This window comes from Aedes aegypti, chromosome 1, assembly GCF_002204515.2.
Source record: "Aedes aegypti strain LVP_AGWG chromosome 1, AaegL5.0 Primary Assembly, whole genome shotgun sequence".
NCBI classification, from domain to species: domain Eukaryota; kingdom Metazoa; phylum Arthropoda; class Insecta; order Diptera; family Culicidae; genus Aedes; species Aedes aegypti.
The window spans coordinates 22,373,199-22,401,141 of record NC_035107.1 but is presented as its reverse complement, the minus strand read 5'-3'; the positions used below and the strand labels follow the sequence as shown (position 1 = coordinate 22,401,141).

The window sequence follows — 27,943 nt, the reverse complement described above, 5'->3', positions numbered from 1 at the left end:
TCTGAAGTTTTAGAGAAAAATATTGAAAAAATAAAAACACATTTTCTACACTGAAAAAAAAAAAAAGATACAAAACTTTAAAGTCGATTTAAAAGAAACGACCACTTCAGATTTTGATCATCCTTAAGCAAAAAGTTTCGTAATTAAATTTACTAAAAGTCATCCATACATTGCAAATTGGGCATATTTTAGAGAAAAATTTTTTTCTAACATCGAATTTTTTAAGTCCCATTTTTTTTTTTTTTTTTTGCTTTTTTATAAACCCGTATATAACTCGAAAACGGTAAGACCTACAAAAAAGTGTTGTATGGGGGACTGTCGTGAAATTTCTCGAAGTTTTAGAAAAAAAATATTGAAAAAATAAAAACACATTTTCTACACTGAAAAAAAAGATTCAAAACTTTAAAGTCGATTTAAAAAAAAAAACGGCCATTTCAGATTTTGATCATCCTTAAGCAAAAAGTTTCGTAATTAAATTTACTAAAAGTCGTCCATACATTGCAAATTGGGCATTTTTTAGGGAAAAAAGTTTTTCTAGCTTCGAATTTTTTAAGGCCAAATGAATTTTTTATTTTATTTTTATTTCGCTTTAATAGACTATTTAAAGCGAAATAAAAATAAAATAAAAAAAATCATGATCATATTTTCAAATGATAAATGAGTTTTAATCACAAAATAGATTATGTTTGTTTTATTGGGAGTAGTTTAAAGAAATAAAACGGAATTATACAGTTTTTTTTTAATTAAATTCAATTGATTTTAAATCGACTTCAAAGTTTTGAATAATTTTTTTTCAGTGTAGAAAATGTGTTTTTATTTTTTCAATATTTTTTTTTCTAAAACTTCAGGAAATTTCACGACAGTCCCCCATACAACACTTTTTTGTAGGTCTTACCGTTTTCGAGTTATACGGGTTTATAAAAAAAAGTAAAAAAAAAACTTTGAACCTTTCCAAATGTTAGTCTCGATCGATTTTGAAAAAACAAAATATGCAAAGTATCTTAGTTTTACATACTTTTGACATCCAGAAAGTTTTATTGAATTCTGAAGGGGTGCTGCCAATCGCGTGTCGAGTTGGCGTGAAATCCGTCATCTACCAAATTTCAATGGAAATTTTTGAAAATTTGTTAAAAATGAATCAAAATTGTTTTTTTTTTCAAATTTCCTAAGACATTCTTCAAATTTCCTGGAATTCAAATTCTCTTCGAATTTGCCTTGAAATTTCCTAAGATTTTTTTTTTCAAAAAAAATGCTTGAATTTCGTAAGAAAAGCTTCAAATTTTGTAAGATTATCTACGAACTACGTACCAAGTTTTACTATAAATTAAAAAAAACTTTTGTTACATATTTTTTGAATTTTGATAGAAATTCTTTTGGTTTTTTTTAGAAATTCTTTAATTTTTGTTAACTTCTCAAATTTTAATAGATATTCTTAGATTTTTGTTAGAAATTTGCAGCTCATTAAATTCAGCGAATTCTATTAGAAATTCAATTATTTTCGTTAGAAATTCTTTGAATTTCATAAGATTTTAAGCCCTTGAACTTTCATAACAGTCAAAAATTCTTTGAACTTGTATTTTTTTTTCAAAGAAACATTAAAATTCTTAATTTTGTTGGAATTTCTGACGAAAGTCTTCAAGCCAATCTGTAAGACTCGTTAGGAACTACGTATACAATTCTTTGAATGTATTTATAAATTCTTCGAATTTCGTTACATTTTTGTTAAAAATTCTTCAAATTTAGTAGAGCACCAAATTTTGTTAAAATTTCACCAAATTTTAATAGAAATTCTTAAAATTAAATTTTGTAAAAAATGCATCGAATCTTGTTAGAAATTCTCCAAATTTTTTTGGAAACTTTTCAAAATTGTTCGGAATTTTTTCAAGTTTCTTAAGACATTTTTAAAATTTCCTGATTTGAATTTAAAATTTTTCTTTAAATATGTCTTGGAATTTCCTGAGAATTTTTTTTCCAAAAAATGCTTGAATTTCAAAAGAATAGCTTCAAATTTTGTAAGACTGCTTATGAGTAACGTACAAAATTATCTGAATTTTGTCATAAATTCTATGAATTTTGTAAGATGTTTGTATTTTAGTTAGAAATTCTTTGATTTTTGTTTAAAATCTTTCGTTCTTAGATAGAAAATTTCATTGGAAACTTACAAGTTCTTCAAAGTGTGTAACAAATTTAGCGAATTCCATCAGAAATTCAATGACTTTCGTTAGAAATTGATCAAATTTAGAGATATCATTGAAATTTTGTTAAAAATGCATCAAATGTAGTTCTTCAAATTTCATTTAAAATTATTCCAACTTGTTGAAAAATAAAATCATGTTTTGAATTTTAAAGAAAATCCTACGAAGGAAGGCACCGAGGAAACTGTTATGACTGACAATCGCCACATGTGGACACTGTTTTTCAAAACATTCCCCCGACGCTCCTCATATTCCTTATCAGCCATCCGGTGATAACGATTCCTCCGAGAGCGTTCAGGTGAGTTTAATCAATCGAAAATTGAATTATAGTTCGATAAGGCGTTGGGCTACTTACCGGCGCAAATATCTTTGCTGGTGACGGTGCGGCCGTACAGATCGGACAGCAGCACCGAGGTCATCTCCCGCTGGGACTGCTTGTGCTCGAAGGCCATCTCGACGGCAATCTTCGCCAGCAGCGGTCGCCGTTCCGGCGTGATGAAGTCGTCCAGACTCTCGGCCACCTCGTGGGTATCGCCGTGTTCGTAGTACTCCAGGAAGATGGGTTCGACCTTCTTCTGGAACTCCTCGTCCGTCATCTCCGGGACGACCTCCTTGAGTTCGATATTGTGGTGACTGTTGTACGCGTCCAGGTCGAAGTTCGGATCGTTCTGGTCGTCCTCGTCCACCTCCTGGTAGATTTCCGAGCCGGGTTTACCCCAAACCCCCTTGCCCCCGGCTCCGCCCTTCTTTGGCAGTCCCCGGCCATAGCCGTTACGCGATCGCCGACTGTTCTTCCATTTTCTGTGTGGGGCAACAAAATTGGGCGTTCCGGCGACTCCGAGCACTCCGTCCTTGCTATTGGAACGGGACAACTTCCGGACCCGTTTCTTCAGTCGCTCGTCCAGGATCGGAAGCGGCTTCTTCATGAGGTTATCGCTGCCCGGCGATCCAGCGACAGCGACGGCCCCCTTCGGGCTTCCGACCGGACTCAACGAGTCCTCGCTATGGTGCCCGTTGGCCTTCTCCGGGACACCATTCAGGAGCGCGTGGTCTCCGTTCAGAGGCTTCTCGATCTCCATTGCTTCTTCTTCTGCTTCTTTAGACTTTCGCCTTCTTACCGGGAAGATTCCTCCGACACCCAAAACTACCACCACACGAAACGCAACACTTTTCAAGCTATTTTCGGATTCTTCTGTTCTGTCCTCTTTGGTCGAGTCGGTCGATTGAATAATCCACCGGGTCCCGTTTCCGACGACGATCACTTACGTTGTCTAAATCTTTTCACATACGCTTTAGAGGGACACAAAATGGGTGGTATGAGCAAAAAGTGGTGACGTGGAGTTTACTACATTCTGTGTTTGTGTTACTTTACTACACTAAAACTTTCGAACAGACACTACAAACATCGTGTAATAATTAATAAAACTAGCATTTACTACAAGCTTTGCAATAGGGTCCTAAAGGCCTGTTCCAATTATAGTGCCAAACGCTTAAGCTTAGGCCAAAAACACATGTTTACTCAATTTTTTTTAATGTTTTTCTTATGTTTAAGTCCAAGAAACATTTTTTTTAGATTATGTCACACTCCTTGGCTTAAACTCAAATTTTGGGTGTATTTTGCTTTACGTGTCCCTTCCGAAAAGTCAGATAGGAACCTATGGGTCACTGCACAAAAATCTTCCTCTCTCTTTCACACTTACATAAAATTTGTAAACAACAAGGCCAGTAAACGTCAAAATCACGAACAGAATCAAAACAGTGCAGAGCCCTATAGGAACAACCCCAGTGTTAAAACTAAAAGCCCTGTGGTGTTTTTGTCGATTAAGCGAACGTCAAACATGATCAAAAGTGTCAAAGTTCATTTATGGACCCAATTTTTAAAGTAAAGTTTAAATATGATGTAGCCGCTATTTGAGTGGGAAAAATTGCTAAAATAGTTGCAGTAACATGCTCTTTCGTGTCATTGAATAAAAACAAGTTTTCATTAAACATTTTAGGACCCAATTACGGAGTCCAGGGCTGGTAATCTTGATAAAAAAGGAACATCAGAGAATATAGGATTGAGAAGAGACCAAACAAAAACCAATGGGCTTCGTAGCCGTGCGGTTAGTGTCACCAGGCATTTAGCCGCATCGTGCTAAGGTGTGTGGGTTCGATTCCCGCTGCAGACCGGAAAACTTTTCGTGAGGAATGTTCTCCGACTGTACCACTGGGCGTTGCATGCTAGTCCGTTGTCTAGTGCGGTGCTTCCTTCAAAGGGAAAAATGCCCACTGGAAGCATTAACGTGTAGGTGTCTTTAACAGAACATAAAGAAATCAAACATAAATCGGAAAATAAGAGTTTTCTTCAATTTCTGATTTAAGTTTTTGGGAATTCTTCATGGCATTGCGACATTATTATTAATCTTGACGAGTTCGTCACTCTAAGACACTACGACAAGTTTCATAACTGCTCGTATTACTGTATGCATTTTTTTTTTAATCTCACTAGAAATTTCAACAGAAACCCAAGGCCAAAGTTTCTTAAAGATATAAGGACTAAGATCTTCTCATGAGTTCATATAGTTATTCTTGATCAGACTTCACCAAAAATTTAATTCATGATACCTTTAAGAGTTTAACCAGGAATTTTTCTAACGATAACCCCAGAAATTACTTCAAAGATTCCACCAGGAATTCCTTCACAATTTTTCAGAAATTTCTTCTCCAGTCCAGTGATTCTTCCAGAAACTGATTTTGACTTTGAGGATTGAACCAGTAATTTCTCAAGAGATGTATCCGTGGAATTTTTGGATGTCGTTTTGGATTTTTTGAAGATTTCAACCAGGAATTCATGTAATGGTAGAGTCTCCAATTAATTTATCCAGAGATATCTTAATTTATACAGAGATATCTTCACCCTAGCATATTATAGACTGATTGTACATGTCAAAGGTTGCTACTTACGACTTTCCGCTTACACGTCTTGGACAATGCCCACCAGTGCGTTCATAGATGCGTGCATAAAATGAATACGCAAAGTGGTTCTATTTCTCGCATAACTTCTGATCTCGCCCTAAAAGCCATTGGTAACCATGTGTGTAGCTCGATGTTTCTGAGCATTTGAATGGATTTTCATGTTATTTAACAACGCTATGGGGAAGAAAGGGTCATTATCTACCTGCCCGTGATGTTGGTTTGGATGCTTATTCTTTCATTTGTTCAGAAACAACGAGCTACACACATGGTTACCAATGGCTTTTAGGGCGTTATCTCAGAGTATGCGAGATTTTAGCTATTCTTTCATTTCTGCACCGATCGTTGATATCAAGGTTGGTAGAGTACGACCCTGTTTCCGCACCGGTAGTTGCTATTCTTGCTTCTTGTTTATCATTAATGACAGCTACAGTGTTTGCACGACATAACGTGAAGTGATTGTTCCGCATTGTTTGGACGTTAAGACAAAAAGTATCGCTAATGAATTCCTTTGGTTATTTCCACCAGGAATTCCACCGGAATTTTCTTCAGAAATTCATCCGGTGATTTTTTCAAAAAAAAATCCTCCAGGGATGTCCCATGAACTCCTCTTAAGGTTTCCCCTCCGGGGTCGAGGATTTCCTCCATGGAGTTCAACCAAAAAAATCCTCCAGAGATTTGTTTTTCAAGAACTCTTCCGGGATTTTTTTTTTGCAGCTCCACCGGGAATTCCTTCGGATTTTCTCCATAATTCGTCTTGATTTTTTTTTCGAAATATCTCCAGAGTTTTCCAGAGTTCCTCAAGTACAGGCAAACCTCCATGAATCGATTACTGAAGTTCCCATCGACTCATAGAACAGAAATGCTTTGGAAAGTTGATTGAGAGGACCATTATAGTAAACATGAAATGGAATTCTTCTGAAGTCACTTCGAATAATTCACTACATTCCCTCCGGGAGTTTGTCCAGAGTTCCTCAGAAAATTTCTCAAAAGTTTCTCTCTCAAAGACTTCTTCTGGGGATTCCTCTAAAAATTTCCATCGGCAATTCTTCTGGATATCATCCAGCAATTCCTCGGAACGTCCTCCGGATTCCACCGGCAATTCTTCTAGATTTCTTCCAGAAATTCCTCCAGCGATTCATTTGGATTTCTTGAAAGTTCCTCCGGATTTTCTTTCCAACTATGGGAATTTGAATTTTCTCCTTAGTTTCTCCAGGAATTTCTTCTGAGTTCGTCAAGCAATTACTCCGGTGTTTCTCTAGAAACGCTTCCGGACTTCCTCCAATTACACATCCGCAGTTTCTCCAGGAACGCCTCCTAAGTTTCTCCATGAATTGCTTCGTAGTTACTCCAGGATTTCCTTTGGATATTTTCTAGGGTTTTGTCCAAAATTCCTGCAGGAATTCCTTTAGAGTTCCTTCGGAGCTTCACCGGTGATTCCTCCTGAGTTGCTCCAGAAAATCCTCTGGAGTTCTTTCAGCAATTCTTTTGGATTTTATCCAGCATATGCTTCGAGGTTTCTTCAAAGCTTCAGGAAGAACTCCGGAGAAATTTCTGAAGGAACGCCGGAAGAATTGTTAGAGGACCTACAGAGGAATTCATGGGGGAAACCCGAAAAATTCCTTGAGGAATACCCGAAAGAACTACGCAACAATTCCAAACGAGCTACGAAGGAAATCCAAAGTACTTCTCGGTGGAACTTTGGAGGAACTTCGGAGGATAAACTGGATTTCATCCAGAAGAATTGCTGAAAGAACTCCTAAAGAATTTCTGGAACAACTAAGGAGAAATGAACGGTGAAGAACCGAAGGAATACCCAGAGATCTTTAAAGAAATTCCTGTAGGAAGTCTGGACAAAATCCTAAAAGAATCTCCAAAAGAAAATCCTAGAAAAACTATGGAGGAACTCCGGATGTGTTTCTGGAGGAACTCTGGAGGCGTTTCTAGAGAAACTCCGGGGTAATTGCTTGACGAACTCTAGACATGTTCCTGGAGAAACTAAGAAGGAAATTCGAAGAAATTCCTGGGGGAGCTCCAAAAGAATTCCCGGAGGAATTCTTGGAGAATATCTCCAAAGGAAATCCCCGGATTATTTCTTGGAGGGAATTCTCGGAAAAGTTCTTGGAAGAAATCCCCGGGGGCATTCCTGAAGGAAATCCTCTAAGAAATTCCTGGAAAAAATCTTCGGAAAAAATCCTGTTGCAAATATTCCAAGGACTACCTGGAGAAAATTTCCAGAAAAATTCTCTGAAAAAAATCCCCGAAATAATTTCTGAAGAAAATCCCCGGAGAAATATCCTTATGATTTTTTTGGGTGAAATACCCAGAGGAAATTCTGGACGAAATCCCCTGAGAGATTGCAATTGGAAATCCCATTGGTAATTCCTTGGTAATTAATTCCCGAAGCAATTCCTGGAGGAAAGCACAAAAGAATTTCTGGACGAAATCCCCGTAGGAATTGTTATTAGAAGTCCTTTGGGGAATTCCTGGAGAAAATTCTCAATAGAGGTCTTGACGACCATCCCCGAAGGAATTTCTATTTGATATTCTCGGAGAAATTCCTGGAGTAAATCCCCAGAAGAATTCAATAAAACAATCTCCGGAGGAATTTTTAAAGAAAATCCCCAGGGAAATTTCTGGTACAAATCCCCGAAGGAATTGCTATTGGAGATCTCCTGAAGAATTTTCGAAGAAAATCCCCGGATGAGTTCTTGGGGGAATTCTCCGGGAGGAATGCCTGGAGCATATCGTCAAAGAAGTTTCTGGAGGAATTCCTGGACAAAATCTCTGGAGGAATTTCTGGACGAAATTACCAGCAGAATTCCTGGAGGATACCCAGGACAAGTTTCGAGAAAAAAAAAATCTCTAAAAAAATCCCAGAAACAATTTTTGAAGAAAATCCTCAGAGGAATTTCTCAATGAATTTCTGGACGAAATCCCCAGAGAAAATCCTGCACGAAATCTCCGGAGGAATTGCTATTGGAAATTCCCTGAGAAATTCCTGGAGTAAATCCCGTGAGGAACTACTATTGTAAATCCCCTGAGAAATTCCTGGCGAAAAATCTCAGAGGAGTTCTTGGGGATATTGCCGGAGTAATCCTTGAAATCCCCGGAGAAATTCCTGAAGAAGAAAAGAAATCCCAAGAGAAATTCCTAATTCAAATCCCAAGATAAATTCTAAAGGAAATCTCCGGAAGAATGCTCTGAAAAAAAAAAATCCTCGACAGATTTTTTGAAGAAAATCCTGGACGAAATCCCCTGTTGAATTCGTGGAAAAAATCTCCAAGAAGGTCTAGGAATACCCCCAGAGAGAAACCTTGAAATTCTCGGAGAAATTCCTGGAGAAAACACCCGGAGGAGGTTCTGGGGAAATCGCCGAAGGAACCCTCGAAACCCCTGGAGAAATTCTAGAAAAAAAAATCCTGGATTGAATTCTCGAATGAATTCCTGGTTTAAATCCCAAGAGAAATTCTTGGAGGAAATCTCCGGAAAAATTCTCTGGAAAAATTCCCGAAAGTTTTTCTGAAGAAAATCATCCTAGAGAAAATCCTGAACCAAATCACCTTGGAAAAATCTTTGGAGGTATATCTGGAGAAAATCCCCGGCGGAATTCCTGGACGAAACCCCCGGAAAAAATCGTGTATCAAATCATGGAAGAAATTTCTTGAGAAAATCCCAAAAGGAATTTCTGCACGAAATCCACGGATAAATTTCTGAAGAAAATATATACCCGACGGGATACCTGGAGCGAGTCCCCGGAGAAATTCTTGCAGCAAATCTCCGGATGAATGCCTGAAAGACTGCACGTCACTTTGTTTTGAAGAATAGCAACGGTTGGATCGGTTGGATAGCGTTGCCAAATATACAAACGCACTGTTAACCGACAGGGTGGGTTGCTGTTTCCCATACGTGTTTAGCAACGACCGGTGCAATGTCGCGTTATGATGGTCGTTAGCAATTTGTGTTTATTCACGCTGCGGTGGGCATCGTGAGCACATTTTAGCAGCTCTCATAAAACGGCGCCGACCAAGTCCTTACAGTCAGTTGGAATAGCGAAAGAAATGTTAGTGTGTAATGATTGTTGCATCGAGAGACTGAGAATCCCTCTCCATCTCCACAATCACTACGGGAAGGGTATTGATTAGTGAAGGAGGAAAAAGATCTGGGAGTCACCTATGATCGGTCATGCGATCCTTGGGTAAGGAGGCAAAATACGTCTCTTACTTAAATCTACAGTCAGCTTATGAAAACTCGATGTCGAGATTCAAAATAAAACTGTTTTTACTGTATGTATTGTTTATGATTTCCTCCAGGAATTCCAGCAGAAAATAATTACGCCTACAATTTCTTCCAGAAATTCAAGAATGTTTACAACAAATGCACATCTACTGAGTGGAGACTAGTTAAAATAGTCATTTCAATAATTTTATTTTCGAATTAGATTGTAAATTTTTCAAAATATCAATTTGTAATATCGTAGAACAGGTAAAAATTTAGGTTACAAGCAACCCCTGCTTCAAGACTTTGACCCAAAGATTTTTTCTTCAGAAATCATTCAAGGAAGCCTTAAATCCTCCAGGAATGTATTCAGTGAGGCTTTCATCGATTTCTTGAAAACTATGTCCAAGATTCCCGTAAACCACGTATATAAGAATTCAACCCCTGGTTTCTACAGAAATGTTCCAGGTATTCAGGATTTCTTAAAGATTTGCAAGATTTTTCATTCTCTAAAATCTTTTTTGAGAAATTTCACACGGCAGATTTTCTTCTGCCTGAAAGTGAAAGAAATTGTTTTTATTGGTTTATGGACAAAAGGTCAAAAAGACAAAAGGTCGAAAATTATTTGCTTGGTGGCAATTTTCCCTTCTTTGAAAAAAGATTTTCGATCCTTTGTTCCTTCTTTTTTGATCTTCGACCTTTTGTCTTTCGACCTTTTGTCATAGATTCGTTTTTATAAATTATTGGAAGAATAAAAAAATCCAGGTTTTATTTTTAAAGAAAATTTCCTCATGAAACTTGTGTAAGTTCTAAAGCGTTCTGCAAGGATCTCTGAAATAGCTGGACTGGATTTTGAAGCAGCTACTTATGGAGATTTTACTTGGGAAATGGTTGGAAGAGCTGCAGGTGTACTTCTTGGATGAACTGTAGGGGAAATTTATAGAGGAACATCACGAAACACCTCAGGTCGAATTGAATGATACATTTGCACTAGTTCCAAATGGATCTCATTGAGTAATCCCTGAACGAGCTTTTGGAGCGTTTTCTGGGAGTAGCCGTTGATAAATTCATGAAAAAAATAAATGCCTGGAAGAATGAATGAAAAATTCCGTGTAAGACATCTTGAAGGGTTTCTTGTAAAAAATCTGTAAACGAATTTCTTCAAAAACTCTGAAGAAATTCTTGAAAAAACTCCTGTAAAAATATTTCAAAGATCCCTTAACTATTGCCTGACGACACTAACCGCACGGCCACGAGGCCCACAACTTGTGATTGGAAAAATAATTCAAAAATATATGTTTAAATTCAAGTTATATCTGATGTTCTGTGAAAATTTTATTCGAATCGGTCCATAAATAACTGAGATCTAGCTTACCAAAGTTAGTCATTTTTTTATGGAAAATCGAAAAAGTTGCAAATGTTTTGTCCAATAGTGTATAAACCTGGAGAAATCAGTGGAATTGTGAATTGAGTGAATTGAGAGGAAAATATCTGGTGGAAATCCTGAGTCTTTTAATGTTTAGAATAAACTTTGTCTAAATTTCTGGAGGTAGTAGCTTTAAAGAGCTCAAGGATTTCTTGGAGAAACTTCTGGCTGGAGGGATTCCTTAACTGGAAGTATTCCAGAAGCAATTTCTGATGAAATCTCTAGGAGAATATGTTAATATGCTAAGCTAAACTTTCCCTTGGAAGTGTGAGCAGTAATTCGAAATACGAGTAACTGTTGTCCAACTTTTATGATTCTCCATATTATTCCATAGAGTCTCTGACGAAACTTCTGATCCCTCGAGCTAGTCTTGGAGCCTTGATAAGATGCTGGGGATTTTCAGAGGCAGATTATATAAATAAATGTTTTAGGGAATAATTGGAAAAATACTGGATGTAGCATTATCAAGTGGAATCCCTGGACAAACTTTTAAAATAACCAATGGAAAATATACTTGAGAATTTTTTCGAAAAATCTTCGGAATCATTCGCTAAATATTACTCTATCTGGATATCCCCAGATAAATGTCTGTAAGAAATTACTGGAGGAACTTCATTAATTACAAAAGGAATGGCTTAAAGAATTACTGAACAATCTGCACGAGAACTGTTAGTATTCTCGTATGATTTCTTGGCGATTTTTCTGGGAGAATTCCTTTAGGCACGAAATGGAGAAATTTTGCGGAGAATTACCGGAAAAATAACTCGAAGAAATCCTTGGACAAACCTCTGAAGGAAGTTTCGCAGCAATTCAACTAAATGTTTTGAAATTATTCCTTACAGAATTACTGAACGAATGTCATATCGCACTGTCATTCAGGATTTTTCAAGAGTTCAACTAGGATTTTTTCTAAGGATAACTTCAGAAATTACTCCGGAGACTTATATTTTTGAGAAGTTTTCCAAGGGAATACTCAAAGAATTCACATAGCAATGTTTTCAGGGATATCTCCAGAGAATTGTCAGATTATTTTTAGAAATAGTTGGAGATAATTTTTATAAAATCCTGGAGTCATTTCTAAAACAAATCCTATTTTGATCTATGATAAAACGTCTGTCGAAATTTATGACGAACTTCTGAAAGGATTTTTGAAAGAGCTCTTCAATTCGTAAGAAAGACATTGTGGGTTTTCTAGACAAATAATCAATCCCTGTATAATATTATGTAGGATTTTCTGAAGGAACTTCGTGAAAAACATCGAACGTAATTTTGGAAGAAATTTGTATAGTAATGATCGGAATGAATGCGGTAGTATTTGCCGGTGTAAACCCTTCAAATAAAATTTGAAAGAATCCATGAAGATTTTATTTGGAAAACTACTTAAGAAATATCTGGAAGAATTACTATATATAGTAATTCGTGGACGACATGAAAGTTCAAGAAAATAAAATCTGGATGAGTCTAACGAAGAATCGTTGGTCGCTTTTATGGAGGAATTCCTGGAAGAACTCTTAAAAAGCATAGCATAGCATAGACTGACTGTACATGTCAATGGTTGCTACTCCGTGATTGATCGGAACTGGTAACAATTGCACTGCGATCCAAATGAATAAGGGATGGGAGTTTCCGCTAACTCTAGGAGTGCACTTTTAGCAGATCTAATATTATTGATCAATAACGACGCCGGCCAAGTCCTTTCAGTCAGTTGGGATGGGGAAGGAATGTTAGGGTGTAATGATTGTAGCTTCTAGAGACCGAGAATACCTCGCATCTCCACAATCAGACTACGGAGGTGTATCATGATACAAGCAACGTGATATAACTGCATCACGAAGCCCGTTCACACTGGATATTATGATGATATTGTTTGATAGCTGATATAATGGTGTTACTCCTTCCTCTTCTTATCTGATTTCACAGTTGTATGACGAAATTCATGTAAACTTCATGGAACTTTCCTCTGGATAGAAGTTTCTCCGGAATATCCAGTAAGAGTTCAAGTAGAAGTTTTTATGGAAGTTCCTGTATGTGTTCTTCTGGAATTTCCTGTCGGAGATCCTCTGGAAGTTCCCGAGGGAGTTCCTTCGGAAGTTCCAGAAGATCGTCCAGAGTTTCTCCATGAGTTCTACCAGAAATTCTAGTAGGAGTTCATTCGAAAGTTCTTGAAGGAGTTCTTCAAGAAGTTACTGCAGAGGTTCCTGTAATAGTTCCTCCAAAATTTTCTGTATGAGTTCCTCCAGAAGTTGCTGTTGGAGTACCTCCGGAAGTTCATGTAGGAGTTCCATTGGAAGTTCCCGTAGGAGTTCCATTGGAAGTTCCCGTAGAAGCTCTTCCGGGAATTCTTGTTAGAATTCTTTCGGAAGCTTCTGTAGTATGAGTTGCTCCGGAAGTACCTGAGGGAGTTTCACTGATATTTCCTCCGGAAGTTCCTGCAGAAGTTCATTCAGAAGTTCTTGTAGGATTTCTTCCGGAAGTTAATGTGGAAGTTCCTATAGAAATTCAATTAAAAGATCTTCTATAGGAGTTCCCCGAAAGATCCACTAGGAGTGCTTCCGGAGGGTTCTTCTGTAAGTTGCGGTAGAGTTTATCCCAACAGTTTATCTACAGGATTTTCCGGATGTTTCTCTCTAAGCTCTCCCGGAAAGATAAAAGTTCTTCCGGAAGTGTCTCTCATATTTCTTGTAATAGTTCCTTTCACGGTTTCTGTAGGAATTTCTTCACAAGTTCCTCCGGAAACTTCTTTACGAGTGATTTCGGATGCCCCTTTCTGCTTTTTTTTTCTATCTTCATTAACGAGATTTTTAGCGCTGGGCTAGTTCAGTGAGAGGCGTGTGTTCTAACCACTACCAGAAGTTTCTTTAGGATCTTCTATGGCAGTTCCGCTAGGAAACTCTCCTGAAGTTCTTTTAGAAGTTCCTTCGGAAATCCCTTTGTGTTCCACAACGAATTTATCTGGAAGTTCCCCTGAGAGTTGCTTTAGAAGTTCGCGAAGAAATTTTAGCATAAATATTCCCAATGCTGAGATTCCTCTGGAATTTTCTTCAAGATTTCTTCTGAAAGTTCCTCTCAAAGTTCTTCTGAAAGTTTTCTTCAGAGTTTCGCTGAATTTTTTCCCAGGCTTTACTCCCGAAGTTCCTATGAGAGTTCTTCCAGAAGTTACCTAAAAAGTTCTTCCTGAAGTTATGCTAGGAATACGGAAGTTTATCCAGTTGCTCAAGATGATAATAAATCTTGGAGCTGCTTAGTGGAATACCTATGAATAAATGAAAAACCAAATGTTGTACTATACCAAAATAAATGCTTAAAATGTTCCGCAAGTATCTCTAGCCTAGGACTCTAGGATTTTCTCCGGAACTTGGCCAAAGAGTTTCTTCGGCGGTTTCACTAAGTGTTCTCCGTTCCTGTAGAAGTTCCTTTATGTGTTTCTTCGAAAGTACAACTAGTGGTTCCTACGGAAGTTGCTCTAGAAATTCCTTCAAAAGTTACTCCGAACCATTATGTGGTTTCCTCTGGGGGTTTGTACCTAAAGAAATTCTCAGACGAATTCTTGTACGAAATTTTAGGGGAATTTCCAACAAATTTATAAGCAAATTCTTATAATTCCGATTTTTTTTCGAATTTTCCAAATTTTTGGAGGAACTTTTCGACAAATTCCTTAGAGAAGATCATGCAGGACTCTTTCCTAAAAAAAAAATGGGACTAATTCCCTGAAGACCTTTTGGTGTAATTCTTTACAGGAATCAATAAAGTAACTGAGGAACTTCTAGCGTTATTCGCTGAAATGCCCTAAAATAATTCACAGAACAAATTTTAGAGGAAACGCTGAAGGAATTACCAAATTAGGTTCTCGAGACATTTTTTTAGAAATAAAATCATAATCATAGTAATCTCAAAAGCTCTAGATTCACCTTTTAACTGGATCAATTGTTCCAGCTGCTGGCGTTTCGAGTGAAAACAAATCAGAACATGAATGAAAACAAACATACATAATGATATTTAAACTATTACGTTCAGAAGATATCTTTGAAGCTGTCAAAAATGTATGGAAATATCACGTCCCAGAAACATTATATTGGCCTAGTATCACGAAAACCGCTTGTATCATGATGTTTCATGATACCTCCGTAGTCTGAACATAGTATTATCTTTTACCAATATCTTTTCACAACTGGACAAAAATGCAAAACGAAATAAGGAGCCGTATTTTTTCTCCTTATCTATGGAACGCATCACTGACCAAAGGTGACTTCCAAATATTTTTTCTTCTCTCACTAATAACACCCTTTCCGTAGTGATTGTGGAGGTACTTTCGGTCTCTAGAAGCAACAATCATTACACACTAACATTCCTTCCCCATCCCAACTAACTGTAAGGGCTTGGGCGGCGCCTTAATTGATTAATAATATGGGAGCGGCTAAGATGTACACTTTGAGAGTAAGCCAAAAGTCCCATCCCATATTCATTTGGATCGAAGTGCAATGTTTACCAATTCCAATCAAACACGGAGGAGCAACCATTGAGATGTATGCTACACGGAGACGGAATTCAACTCAATTTTGGGTTGTTTCAACGCAATTCCGTAGTTGAGCCCAATAACTCAATTTTGGCTAAATTTCTAAGGTCCCCACTAGGTAGTTTGGCTTTAATTCCATTAGAAAAATATACTCAATTTTGGGTTGATTTAACGCAAAATTGAGTTCTTTCGGCCAAAACATAAGAAAAGTTGCATTTACCCAAATTTGGCTTATTGGGCCAAAGTACCCCCATTGGGTAGATGCAGCTCTCTCTATTTTTGACAACATTCGTGTGGGAGAAAGAGAAAACCAAGAGATTTTGGGTTGAAACCAGGGATGCCAGGTTGGAAGACATGTCTTCCATTGAAAGACATTTGAGTAGTGTGGAATACATTTGGAAGACGGAAGATTTTTGGAAGACTTTTCACAATTTGTGAAGACATTTGGAAGACAATTTTAAGTTATTGGCATTTTAACAATTCCTAGATTTAAAAAAATATGTGAGGTTGAAAATTACAGAGATGCTCTATCTTTAGCTATCCCTCTCTGAATTCCATTGATTTTTTTAGATATTTATCTGACAATTCGGTCAAGGATTCTTCCAGAATTTCTTCTATTAACTCTTGCAGAGATTTGTAAAAACATTTTAGTAATGCATTTAAATATAATTCCAGAGGTTCATCAAAGGAATTCAGGGATTCCTACAATCATTTTTTCTATGATCTGTTTCAATGATTCTCGTGTATTTTTTTTTTACAAATTCATAAAAAATATACATATATGATTTTTTCTGAGATTGCTACAATCGTTGCTTCTTAAATTATCCCAAGAAGTTTCCGAAGAAACCAGTGGAAAAAATCTTGACAGTTATCCCGAAAAACTGTCAAGATTTTTTCCACTGGTTTCTTCGGAAACTTCTTAAGAATTCCTTCACCAATTGTTTCACAATATTTCAAAAAATATCTGCAAAAAAATCCTTAATAAATTTCTATGATATTATTTCAGATTTGTTTGGGAATACTCTTAGGTATGTTCCAAAGGAATCTGTGGAGTACTCTAGATACTTTGGAATGAACCTAATTGTAACAATCCTAGTGAAAATCCCGCAGAAATATTTTTGCTAATTAATCAGGAGATTTCCTCCAAGAATGCCATAGGGGATTTCTCCTAGGAACTCCTCTAGAGTTTTTTTCCTCTGGCGATTTGCTTTTTTGCTTCCTCCGGGGCTTTCTCCTGAAATTCATTCGGAGATTTTTTTCCGGGGTATTTCATCCAGTAATTCTTCCGGAGATATCCTCCAGAGTTTCCTACTGAGATTTCGTCCAGGAATTCCTCCGAAAATTATCTCCCGGATTTCTTCTAGTGATTCCTCTAGCAAGAATTCCAAAATCAATTCCTCCATAGATTTCGTCCAGCACTTTCTCCGGAGATTTCATTAAGAAATTCATCAGGGTATTTTCTCCAGAAATTCCCTCAAAGGTTTTTTTTAAGAATTAATCCGGAGATTTCCTCCAGAAATTTCTCTGGAGATTTGCACCACCGGAGACGTCTTCAGAATTTCTTCGTAGTTTCTTCAGAATTAACTTCGCAGTTTCTCTAGGAAAGAGCCCTCAGGATTTTTTTTTTTCAGAATACTTGGTGGGAATTCTTTCGGAGGTCCATCTGAAACTTCTTCAAAGTTTGTCCGAGAATTCTATAGTAGTTACTACGGGAATACTTTCGAAGCTCCACCGATAACTCCTACGGGTTTTTCCATGGATTCTCACGGAATTCTTTCAGTGTTCCTTCAGAAATTCATAGGATTTCCTGCATACATTTCTTGGAGCTCTTTCAGGATTTCCTTCAGAGATCCTCCAGGGTATTTTCCAGAGTTCCTCCGAGATTATCTCCATAGTGTAAACCTAAGATTTGAAAAAAAAATCAGTACTACCATACATCCAATAACCATGATTATACAAATCAACACAGAAGTGGTGAACACCCCTGATATCCGTGTAGATTTCCTTAGCAGTGTAGACTTCGCAAAGCTAAATTGTTAGAGTAGAACAATAAAATCATTCTTTGTTATCCTCTCGTGGAAATCGGTCGTTTTTATCCTGTACGGATCGGGCCATATTGAGAAACGTCTCGATTATTCGGCGATTGTAGGCATCGAGCTTACAATTTTATCAGAAGTGGGATAAATCCGCGAGTGATTACGTAAAACGTAAAGACGCAAACGTAAATGTCGGACGACGAGGAATTTCACGGTTTCGAAGAGGACGAACTGGCACAGCGGAGACGAAATCGCTGTCAGCCATTTTGTGACGGTACACACGGCAACGCCAGCACACGTGTCGATCAGGAGTTGGTGGAATTGATGAGACGATTGCTGTCGGCTCGAAACACGGCAGTATTGCAGGAAGATCAACGTGAACGTCATCTACATCCTGATGAAGTCAGCAAACTGATTCCAACGTTTTCCAGTGGAAGAGATGTGAAGACATGGTGCGCGAATGTCAACCATTTCAAAGCACTGTATCATTGGACGGATCAAACGACGCTTCTCTATGCTTCTTGTCGCTTGGAAGGTGCAGCCAGAGAATGGTACCGCAGCGCACAAACCGGAATCGCGAATTGGACTCAATTTCAGCAAAAAATTCAAGTTGTTTTCCCGGACAGTGAAAACGAAGCGGAGGTTCATCTGGCGCTATCGAATCTCGTCAAAACGAAAGATGAAAGCTACGAAAATTTCGTGTTTCGTGTGGAAGCGATGGCAGCGCGCGTTCATATGAGCGAAAAAGCAAGAGTGACGTATATCGTTCGAGGGTTATCGCTGGATCCAATTTACGATCAAATTTGCGCAAATCATTTTGACAACAGTCTCGACTTACTGAACCACATTCGTCTGTGTGAGGCCAACAAAAACATGAAACGCAAACGTCAGTCTGCCGTAGTTGTCAATAGAGTCGCTGCTAAGCTGCCGGATCCGGCTTTACAAATGAGCGGAGGAGAAGCACAGCTGAAACGGAAATGCTTCAACTGTAACAGGATTGGACATCTGTCGGTTGACTGCCCTCAACCGCAACGAGTTGTACGCTGTACCAAATGCCAGCGTGCTGGACATGAGGAAGGACAATGCAATCAACCTGCGGGACAGGTGCGCAATCCGCGTACCCCGACCAATCAAGATCAACAACGCCAGCTTCAGCGACAAAGGGATGTGCATTTGACGGAATCATTAGGCGAGAAAACGCCAACCGCTTTGGAGATTGATGAAGACGGTAGGTTTGCAGCGAGCGTGGGAAACCAGTTCGAGGTAGACTTATTGCTTGATACCGGTAGTGAGGTAAGTCTCTTGAAGAAACAATTTGTTCCAACTGGAACGATCTTACGCGCCGTAAACGCTAATAGTTTGACGATAGTAGGACTGAACAACGTGCCAGTTTTGACAGATGGCGTATTCAAAACTACGATTAATTGTAATTCGATAAGCTATGAGGTGGATTTCTTGGTAGTTGCTGATGGTACGATGAAAATCAACGGATTGGTGGGTCGACAGTTTCTTAAAGAGAACAAAATTGATGAAATTATTATTCGGCCCAAACACACGGAAACATGTCTGCCTGTTAGTTTTGATTGTCAGTTAATGTCTGAAGTGTATGGAACCGTATGTAGTGAGAGCGATCTTGTTGTGAATGAATTATGTCTTGACGTTGGTGATGATGGACGAACACTCTCTAAGATGAAGATGGTAACCGAACTATTTCGAACGGAATATGTTTCGAGACCACGTCCAACAGTTCCCTTGATTAAACACTCGTTTGAAGTTAAGCTTAAGGAGGATAAAATTTATCATGCCTCGCCGCAAAGGTTGTCTGTTTTCGAACGTAAAGAGTTGGACAAGATGATTAATGAGCTTCTAGATTCCGGAGTTATCAGGGAAAGCAGTTCTCCTTATTCGAGTAAAGTAGTGTTGACTAAAAAGAAAAACGGATCTTATCGACTCTGCGTAAATTTTCGTGCGTTGAACAAATTGGTTGAACGTGATCATTATCCCATTCCCGTAATCGAAGACCAGATCATGAAGTTGGACAATAAGCGTTATTTTACATCTCTTGATCTTAAGAACGGGTTTCACCATGTTGAAATCGACGAGTCATCTCGCAAATATTTTTCGTTTGTGGTTGAGAGCGGGCAATACGAATACACGCGTATGCCTTTTGGGTATTGTAATGCCCCGGAAATATTTGTGAGATACATAAACAAAATGCTTTCTGAATTAATAAGGACTGGTAACGTTATTGTTTTCTATGATGATATACTCGTGGCAACAGAAACCATAGAAGAACATGTTGAGGTTCTGAAAAGATTATTGAGGATTTTGTCGGATAATCATGTCCAACTAAACTTGTCCAAATGTCACTTTCTAAAAACTAGACTTGAGTATCTAGGGTACGATGTAACGTACAACAACATCCAACCTTCTGACAGGCATGTGAACGCTATCAAACAATTTCCGCTTCCAGACTCTGTACGAGCTGTACAACGCTTCATAGGTTTGGTTAGCTATTTCAGGAAATTCATTCCGAATTTTTGCAAAATTGCGAGCCCATTGTATGACTTGCTTAAAAAGGATGAGCCTTTTCTGTTTGGCCCTCGTCAGAAACAATCATTCGATACGCTTTGCAATACCCTTGCGTCAAAGCCTGTTCTTGCAATATACTCGCCTAACGCGGAGACACAATTGCATACCGATGCATCTTGTTATGGATTTGGCGGAATCCTCATGCAAAGAAAAAAGGGTGATAAATACTTCCATCCGGTGATGTACTTTAGCAAGAGGGCTTCAGAGGCAGAAAATAAGCTCCATTCTTTCGAGTTGGAAACCTTGGCCATAGTGTACAGTCTAAAACGTTTTAGGAATTATTTAGTCGGACTTCATTTCAAGATTGTCACTGACTGTAGCGCTTTACAGCAAACACTAAATAAGAAAGATCTAAATCCCAAGATTTCCAGGTGGGCTTTGTTTATTGAGCAATTCGATTACGAGATCGTTCATCGAGGGGGTGATAAAATGCAGCACGTGGATGCATTATCCCGTGCACATGTTTATGCCTTGGAAGGTAGTCCCAGTGGATTCGGTATAGAAGAAAGCGCTCTATATGTGAATCAGCTTCGAGATGAAAGTATCCAGAAGATTAGGCGGGCCGTTGAAGAGGGAAAAACTGATGGTTTTAAAATTATTGATCAGATTGTCTACAAAGTTAAAGGAAAGAAAAACCTTCTTTTTGTCCCGCAAGCTATGGAAGTTTCTGTCATGTACAAATATCACAATGAATTGGGTCATTTTGGGGTGGATAAGGTGGCTGATATGATCATGCGAAACTTCTACATACCGAATTTAACAGAAAAATTGAAAAAACATATTAGCGAGTGCATCACGTGTATCAGCTACAATCCAAAGCAAAGAAAAACCGACGGTTATTTACATATTTATGAAAAACCAGATAAGCCTTTTCAAACCATTCACATTGACCACCTAGGTCCGTTAGAGAAAACGAAGGGTAAGAATTTACATATTTTGGCTGTATGTGATGGTTGTACAAAGTTTTTGAAGCTATACGCTGTAAAATCTACCAACACTAAAGAGGTGATGAAGTGTCTTAAGTCATATTTCCTTTCGTATTCGGTTCCTAAAGTTGTAGTATCCGATCGAGGGTCAGCATTTACTTCGAAGGAATTCGAATCATTTGCACAAGACCACGGATTCTATCATGTCCAGGTGGCAACTGCTTGTCCAAAAGCCAATGGTCAAATAGAACGATATAATCGCACCTTGATTCCTCTTTTGGCAAAACTTCAGGATGGACATAAGTTGCAATGGGACAACATTTTGTACAAAGCAGAATATCTAATGAATAACACTTTCAATCGTTCGATAGGCGATATTCCATCTCGTGTTTTGTTCGGTGTAACTCAAAAGTTATGCATAGATAAAAACTTAATCGAGTTCGTCGAAGAAATGAACTATGACGACAAACGTAACTTAAATGAAATCAGGCAAAATGCTTCAGGGAATGTGAAACGTCTACAAGAGTACAATAAGCGATACTACGATAGTAAGGTCACAGTTAACACCGTTTACCAAGTTGGAGATTTGATTTTGATTCGAAATGTTGCGACAGTAGGAGAAAATCGAAAACTTAATCCAAAATATAAAGGTCCCTACGTCGTTAAAAAAGTTCTTGATCATAACAGGTATGTCATTTCCGATATTGATAAATATCAGGTTTCAAATCGACCATTCACCGGTATTTTTGATCCATCAAACATGAAGCTGTACCAGAAATCCAACTCAAATGTAGTGACAGATAATGTACAAATTACTGAGTAACCCAGGTTTCCAAATTTCAGGAGGAGTAGCGAAACGCAAATGATCGAAGTAGAACAGAGAAGTTTTTAATAAACATTACCCTATCCACAGTCCTTTCCCATGTTTACTTGTAAATACTAACCTCGAGTAACCGCGAGTATGAACGGCTCCCAAACCTTACTAACACTTTGATAAATTACCTATTGAGGGCAATAGAAATGCCAGGATGGCCGAACTGTAAACCTAAGATTTGAAAAAAAAATCAGTACTACCATACATCCAATAACCATGATTATACAAATCAACACAGAAGTGGTGAACACCCCTGATATCCGTGTAGATTTCCTTAGCAGTGTAGACTTCGCAAAGCTAAATTGTTAGAGTAGAACAATAAAATCATTCTTTGTTATCCTCTCGTGGAAATCGGTCGTTTTTATCCTGTACGGATCGGGCCATATTGAGAAACGTCTCGATTATTCGGCGATTGTAGGCATCGAGCTTACAATAGTTCCTTTAGGAATTTTTTCGAAGATTTTCTATATGCGGAATATTTCGCAGTTCCTCCAGAAATTGCTTCGGAGTCCCTCCAGAAATTTCTTCAGAATTCCTCATGGATTTTTTTCGGAGTTCTTCATTGAATTTCTTTGAATTTTTTTCATTCTTTTGGAACGGGAATTTCTTCGGATTTCCTCTGTATTTCTTCCTAGATTTTTATTTCGGAATTCTACAGGAATTATTCAAAGTTCCTCTAGTAGTCCACTTCGAACTATTCTGAAGTTACTTCAGAAAATTCTCTACATTGCCTCCGGGAAATCCTCCAGAGTTCTTCAAAAAAATTTCAAAAGTTTCTTCGTGGATTCTCTGGGGATTTCATTATGAAATTCTTGCAGAAATTCCTTAGAGGATTTTTAGGAGAATTTAGGCGGACATTTCCACCAGGAATTTCTCCGGCTAATTTCTCCAGAAATTGCTACCAAGATTTCCACCGGGGGTCATCAAGATCTGCTCCGGGTATGTTCTCCAGGAATTCTTCAGGGGATTTCCAATAACAATTCCTTCGGGGATTTTGTCCAGCAATTCTCGCGGAACATTACTAAAGGACCTATCTAACATTGAGAGGCTCTCTTTGTTTACTTTCTCTTTCATTAATAACTGAGTCACTTTAACCTCTTCTGTTGCGTTTTTTGTATGAAACGCTAGTCAAGGAAATTGACTTTCGATCTATAGTGAAAAACTTCCCAAAATCTTTAGTATTCCACTGTTGTAATCGAAAGAGAACGAGAGAGGAGAGAATCTCTCATTTGTACATAGGTCCTTTAGTAATGTTCCGCGAGAATTCATTAATAAATTCCTCCGAAGATTATTGTAATTGTAATTGCTCAATCCACACCCTGGCAGACAATTATCCGCCCATCTAGACACGGGCTGGGTGAGGACCTACCAAGCCTCCCCCGTTAACATGTCCTATACCGTTTAGCACACCGGGATCTTCCACAAGCAGGCGCCGGAATTAAAGCGGTCCCACAAGCTTCAGATACATTAAATAGATATAGTCCCTCTGGCACTAAACCGAATAGCGGCCTTCATATCATCACTAGCACTGCCTATCCCGCACGCCAAACAAAATGCCGGAAGTAGCGTGCCGTGTAGAACATCCGATGTTCTACACAGCACATCACCTCCGACACCATGCTCAACGTACAGCAAAGACATCGCTAATAAAAAGCGGAATGCGTCATTCGATTCAGTGCCAGAGGGACTATAAATGTAACGAAGAGGAAATGAAAAGATAGTAGAGATGGTTTGGTTGTTGGATTGCTGAAACGAGAAGAAATAAAGTCATTACGTTAAAACGTGGTTTTTATAGTTGAATAAATGTATCGATAGTTTCTCATCTGTTTCTTTTCCGTGTCGTAGTTGCGTCGATTCTATCCACCTCGAGTTTTGTCGTCTCCGCTCGAGCAATGAGGACCGCGATGAAATGAAAATATAAAAATATGATCATTAGTGTTTATCTATTATTTAATGTGGTTCTCATTTGCTTTTAAATACCTAAGTAACATGTGAACTCTGCCTCTCTCAGAAAATTCTAATGAATTATATTTTATTCTCCTGCACTTTCCCTAACACAAAGTATTCCTATTTAGTAAGACATTTACAAGTGCAAAAGCGCAAATAAAAGTGTGGGACCTCATCGAATCATGTTGATGCCCTCAGAGCACTCATTCTTCGATTTGCGAAAAATGAGTCCGCTGAAAACACCGACCCGACTCGACGCAATCGCGCACCTCTACCAACGCCTCCGCACATGTAAAAACTTCTGCGATAAACCTGTGGTGTGAAAGAAATGCGCAATATTATTTTAATTTCAATCCTAACTGCATGACCCGTAGGCTCTATGCGTATGATTGTTCATTATTTTAGCTAAATATACCAGTTATTCCTGTACATCAGAAGAAAAGAAAAACGATTAAGAATATCTTGCAGCGTAAAGTTTAAGTGATCAAATATTAATCCTTTCTTCGAACCTAATTTCATTATACATTGGGTTATGCTATGCTTCGCGTGTGATACGAACAATTAGATTTATCAATATAATGCATTAGCATCTAAACAAATACCCTAGAAAATTTTCTTATTGTCCGACAAACATTTCAAAACAATTACGAACTGCAAAAATTCAACGGTAACTTTACTCAACAAAGCTTTCATTCGATCTCCCTTAAAATACACAGTCATCAGTAGACCATGCACTATAATATCCTCCTAATATAACGCAGAGCTAAAAATCCTCTCTTGCGTTACCCAATCTGAACAAGGAAACATTTTCAAATACTTCCCATAATTTGTGCACGGCAAAACAGATTCCACTTTCTACGTAATGTAACCTAGTATGAACAGCTGCCCAACTCTCCAGACCTGCGCCCTCTAAGATCCAAGGTGCTGCTGCCTTACGTTCAAAACTTCTTTCCTCAAAGTCTGTCTATCAATTCCGAACTCTATTGCATACTACCATACCAATCAGACCCTATTCCTGACAAGACACAGAGTCATAACCCCAATGTGATGGATTTACCCAGTAAATCCACAACCTTGTCCTAACCCCTCTTACGTTTCGCTATCCTCGAAAGTCACCCATATTGATGCTTGGCAAAAAATATCAGTATTCAATCCACAAATCCCAAATTACACCACATTACGTTGGTCCGTTTGTCGTCGCCGGTGGATACCTGTTCTGACATTCGTTTCTTTTAAACTCCATTTCAACCATGTCCCTCCACTTTATCAATACGAATGTTGACGAATCACGATAATCTGAAGATCGTGACCAGAACGGAGGTAGGATAAATCACTAGGGACCAACTACCACCAATTCATTAATAAATTCCTCCGAAGATTATCTCTAAAAATTCCTTCTGCGATTTTTTCAGAAGATTTATCCGGAGATTTCCTCCAGTTATTTCTCTGGGGATTTGCTCCAGGAATTTCTCCGGAAATTTCTTCCAGGAATTCCTCCTTGGATTTTCTCCAGGGATTTCCTCAGGAGATCGCCTCTAGGGATTCCTTCGGGGATATAGCCCTAGAGCTCCTCAGTGGATTTTCAATAGCATTTTCTCCGAGGATTTCGTGCAATATTTCCTCTTAGGATTTTTCAATGTAATTCTTCGGTGTTTCCTCCAAGAACTTCTCCGAGGATTTCCTCCAGGAAATCCTTCGGTTATTTCCTCCAGGAATACCTTCGGGGATTTTTTCCAACAATTCCTCCAGGGATTTCCCACAGAAAACCTTCGGGGTTTCTCTCCAAGAATTCTTCTGGGGATTTTGCCCAGACATTTTTTCGGGGATTTCATTGAGAAATTCCTTCGGGAATTTTCTTCAGAAAATTCCGCTGGGGATGTACAGTAGGAATTTCTCCAAGAATTTCTCCGGATGTTTCAACAATTCCTCCGGGAAAATCCTCAAGCACTTCTCCGGGGATTTTCGCCAGGAATTCCTCATGGGAATTCCCATAGCAATTCCTCCGGGGATTTCGTCCAGGAATTCTTCCGGAGGTTTCAAAAATTTCTCTGGAGATATCTCCAAGAACTCTTCCGGTGACTTTCTCCAGGAATTTCTCAGGGGCTTTCCAACAGCAATACATTCGAGGATTTTGTCCAGAAATTCGTCTGCAAATTTTATTAAGAAATTTATTCGGCATTTCCTCCAGGAATTCCTCCGGGGATTTCCCTCGGGAATTTCCCCCGGAAATTTCGCCCGAGAATTTCACCCGGGAATTTTTCCCCCAAGAATTTCAAAGATTCCTCCGAAGATGTCCCCCAAGAACTCCCCCGGGTATTTTATCCATTCATTCCTCAGGGGAATTCCAATAGCAATAGCTCCTGGGATTTCGTTCAGAACTCCGCCTGGAATTCCTTCGGAGCTAGAATTTCGCTTCTTCCAAGCATCACCAACATGTTTGTTTTTGTGATCACGTTTGAAAATGATCAGATAAAAAAAACACCGGTGCATGCGCGGGCGGTTTGGTTTATGTTTACTGGTCTTATTAATTTTGACGTATTTGGAATAAATTGGGACCAAAAAATGGACCACCGTTTAAGTTGCCCTTAAGTTACCATGATAATTGAAAAGTTTAAAGTGGAAGACATTGGAAAAAATCACCTGGCATCCCTGGTTGAAACTATAATCGATATACTTAATTTTGGGTAAAGTAAACTCAAAAAATAGGTAAAAATATTTCTCCGTGTATGCTATTTTGCAGTTAGGTCCGATTAAAATGTTACGCTAGATTTGATTACATTTTGGAATATGTCCTTTTCACATATTATGCTAGATGTGACAGTTCTCTGACTAGGGTTCATTCAAATATTACGTAACGCAAAATTTGTCAATTTTAGACCCCCTCCCACCCCCACGTAACAGCTTTTGTATGGAAATATTTATTTTTTTGTATGGACCATAACACTATGTAAGACCCCCTCCCTCCCCCTGTCGCGTTACGTAATATTTGAACGGTCCCCTACAAGTAGGCTAAGAACTCTAATTTTCGACCCATTCATCGATTTTGGCCTACTTTGTTCAAAATATATTGACACTGAATTCTCTTACGACGACCCTACATATGTAGTAAAAGCTCATGTTCGAAAGGTTTTCAACAATGTAGTAAACTCATTGAATTTCGTTTTTAAGAATATGAACCGCTTTCTATTCATACCACCCAAGTTGAGTTGTTTTTTTCGCACAGCAGAAGTTACTTCTTCCCGATCACACACAGAAACAAAATGTCCTCCCGGCCTTGAATGCAGAACAGCAAAAGCGGCCGGCCCTGTCGGTTATTGTTCCTGGGAAGGGATTCTCCGGCAGCCAATTGATCCGGCACTCCGTTTTCAATCAATCTGACACAGACATAAAACACTTTCGTCAACTAATCCTCCCGCGAAAGTCACTCCAAAACGCTTTCCTTATCTTAACCGGCGAATTCCGACACCCGAAACGGAGTTTCCACACTTTTCACACTCGAAAAACTTCCGCAAATAAAATCCAACCACGACGATTCGTTCTTTCTAAACTTTGTCCGATTCGAGTTTTTTTTTCCGTTCGTCCGTCTGGTTTTCGGGAAAAATACTGCGTAATTTCACCTCACTCACTCACTCGCTCGCACACCTTTCCTTTCTTCTTCTTCCCCGCTCAGCAGCAGCAGCAGGCGGGTGCGCAACAAGGAGAGGAACACTTTATTCTCGGTTCTTCGGTGAGAAGACGCACCGCACAAAAACAAGAAGACCGCTTCGGCACTTCTTTCTTCCTTCCTCTTCACACACACGCGCGTCAAAACACGATTTTCGGTCTCTCGGATGATGATCACTGAACTGAGCACAATACTTTTGCAGGGCAAAAACTGTTTCAATAGATTCGGAAACACCTGAGTAGAGAAAAAACACGTACAACTCGCTCGACTGTCGCCGATGGATTGAAGTCGGGTTGCGCTCGGCACGGGAAAGGATATGCTTCTGCTGCCGGAACGGAAGATGCGAGATGGTACGCACACTGCGACGAAAGCAGCAAACGTGTGTGGGTGACGTTTGCCCATCGATATGAGAGTGTAGTTGTGTGCGTGTGAGATGGAGTTGTTTTGATTGGATTTTGTTGCGTGTGTGAGAAGAGGAGAATGTGGAAAAGTGGGTGGTGGGTGATTGCGGGTTGGGCAAGGTGTGATTGTGTGAGTGCGTCCGACGTTGCATAATGTTGTTTTGGTTCAACGATAGTGGTTCTCAATGCTGTAGCA

General features: G+C 38.8%; 1 protein-coding gene across 2 annotated transcripts in view; it reads right to left on the bottom strand.

Moving 5' to 3' along the window:
- Window positions 1-27,655, bottom strand: part of LOC5567109 (programmed cell death protein 4) — a 99,373-nt gene extending 71,718 nt beyond the window's left edge. The window contains exons 1-2 of one of the 2 annotated variants that reach the window (XM_021839128.1): window positions 26,876-27,655; window positions 2,551-3,485 (exon numbers count right to left, since the gene is read on the bottom strand). In XM_021839128.1, the coding sequence (XP_021694820.1) occupies window positions 2,551-3,274 (724 nt within the window). In that variant the 5' untranslated portion in view covers window positions 3,275-3,485; window positions 26,876-27,655. The remainder of the gene's footprint in view (window positions 1-2,550; window positions 3,486-26,875) is intronic. The other variant, XM_001651439.2, reaches the window with a different exon arrangement.
- Window positions 27,656-27,943: the final 288 nt, after the last annotated feature.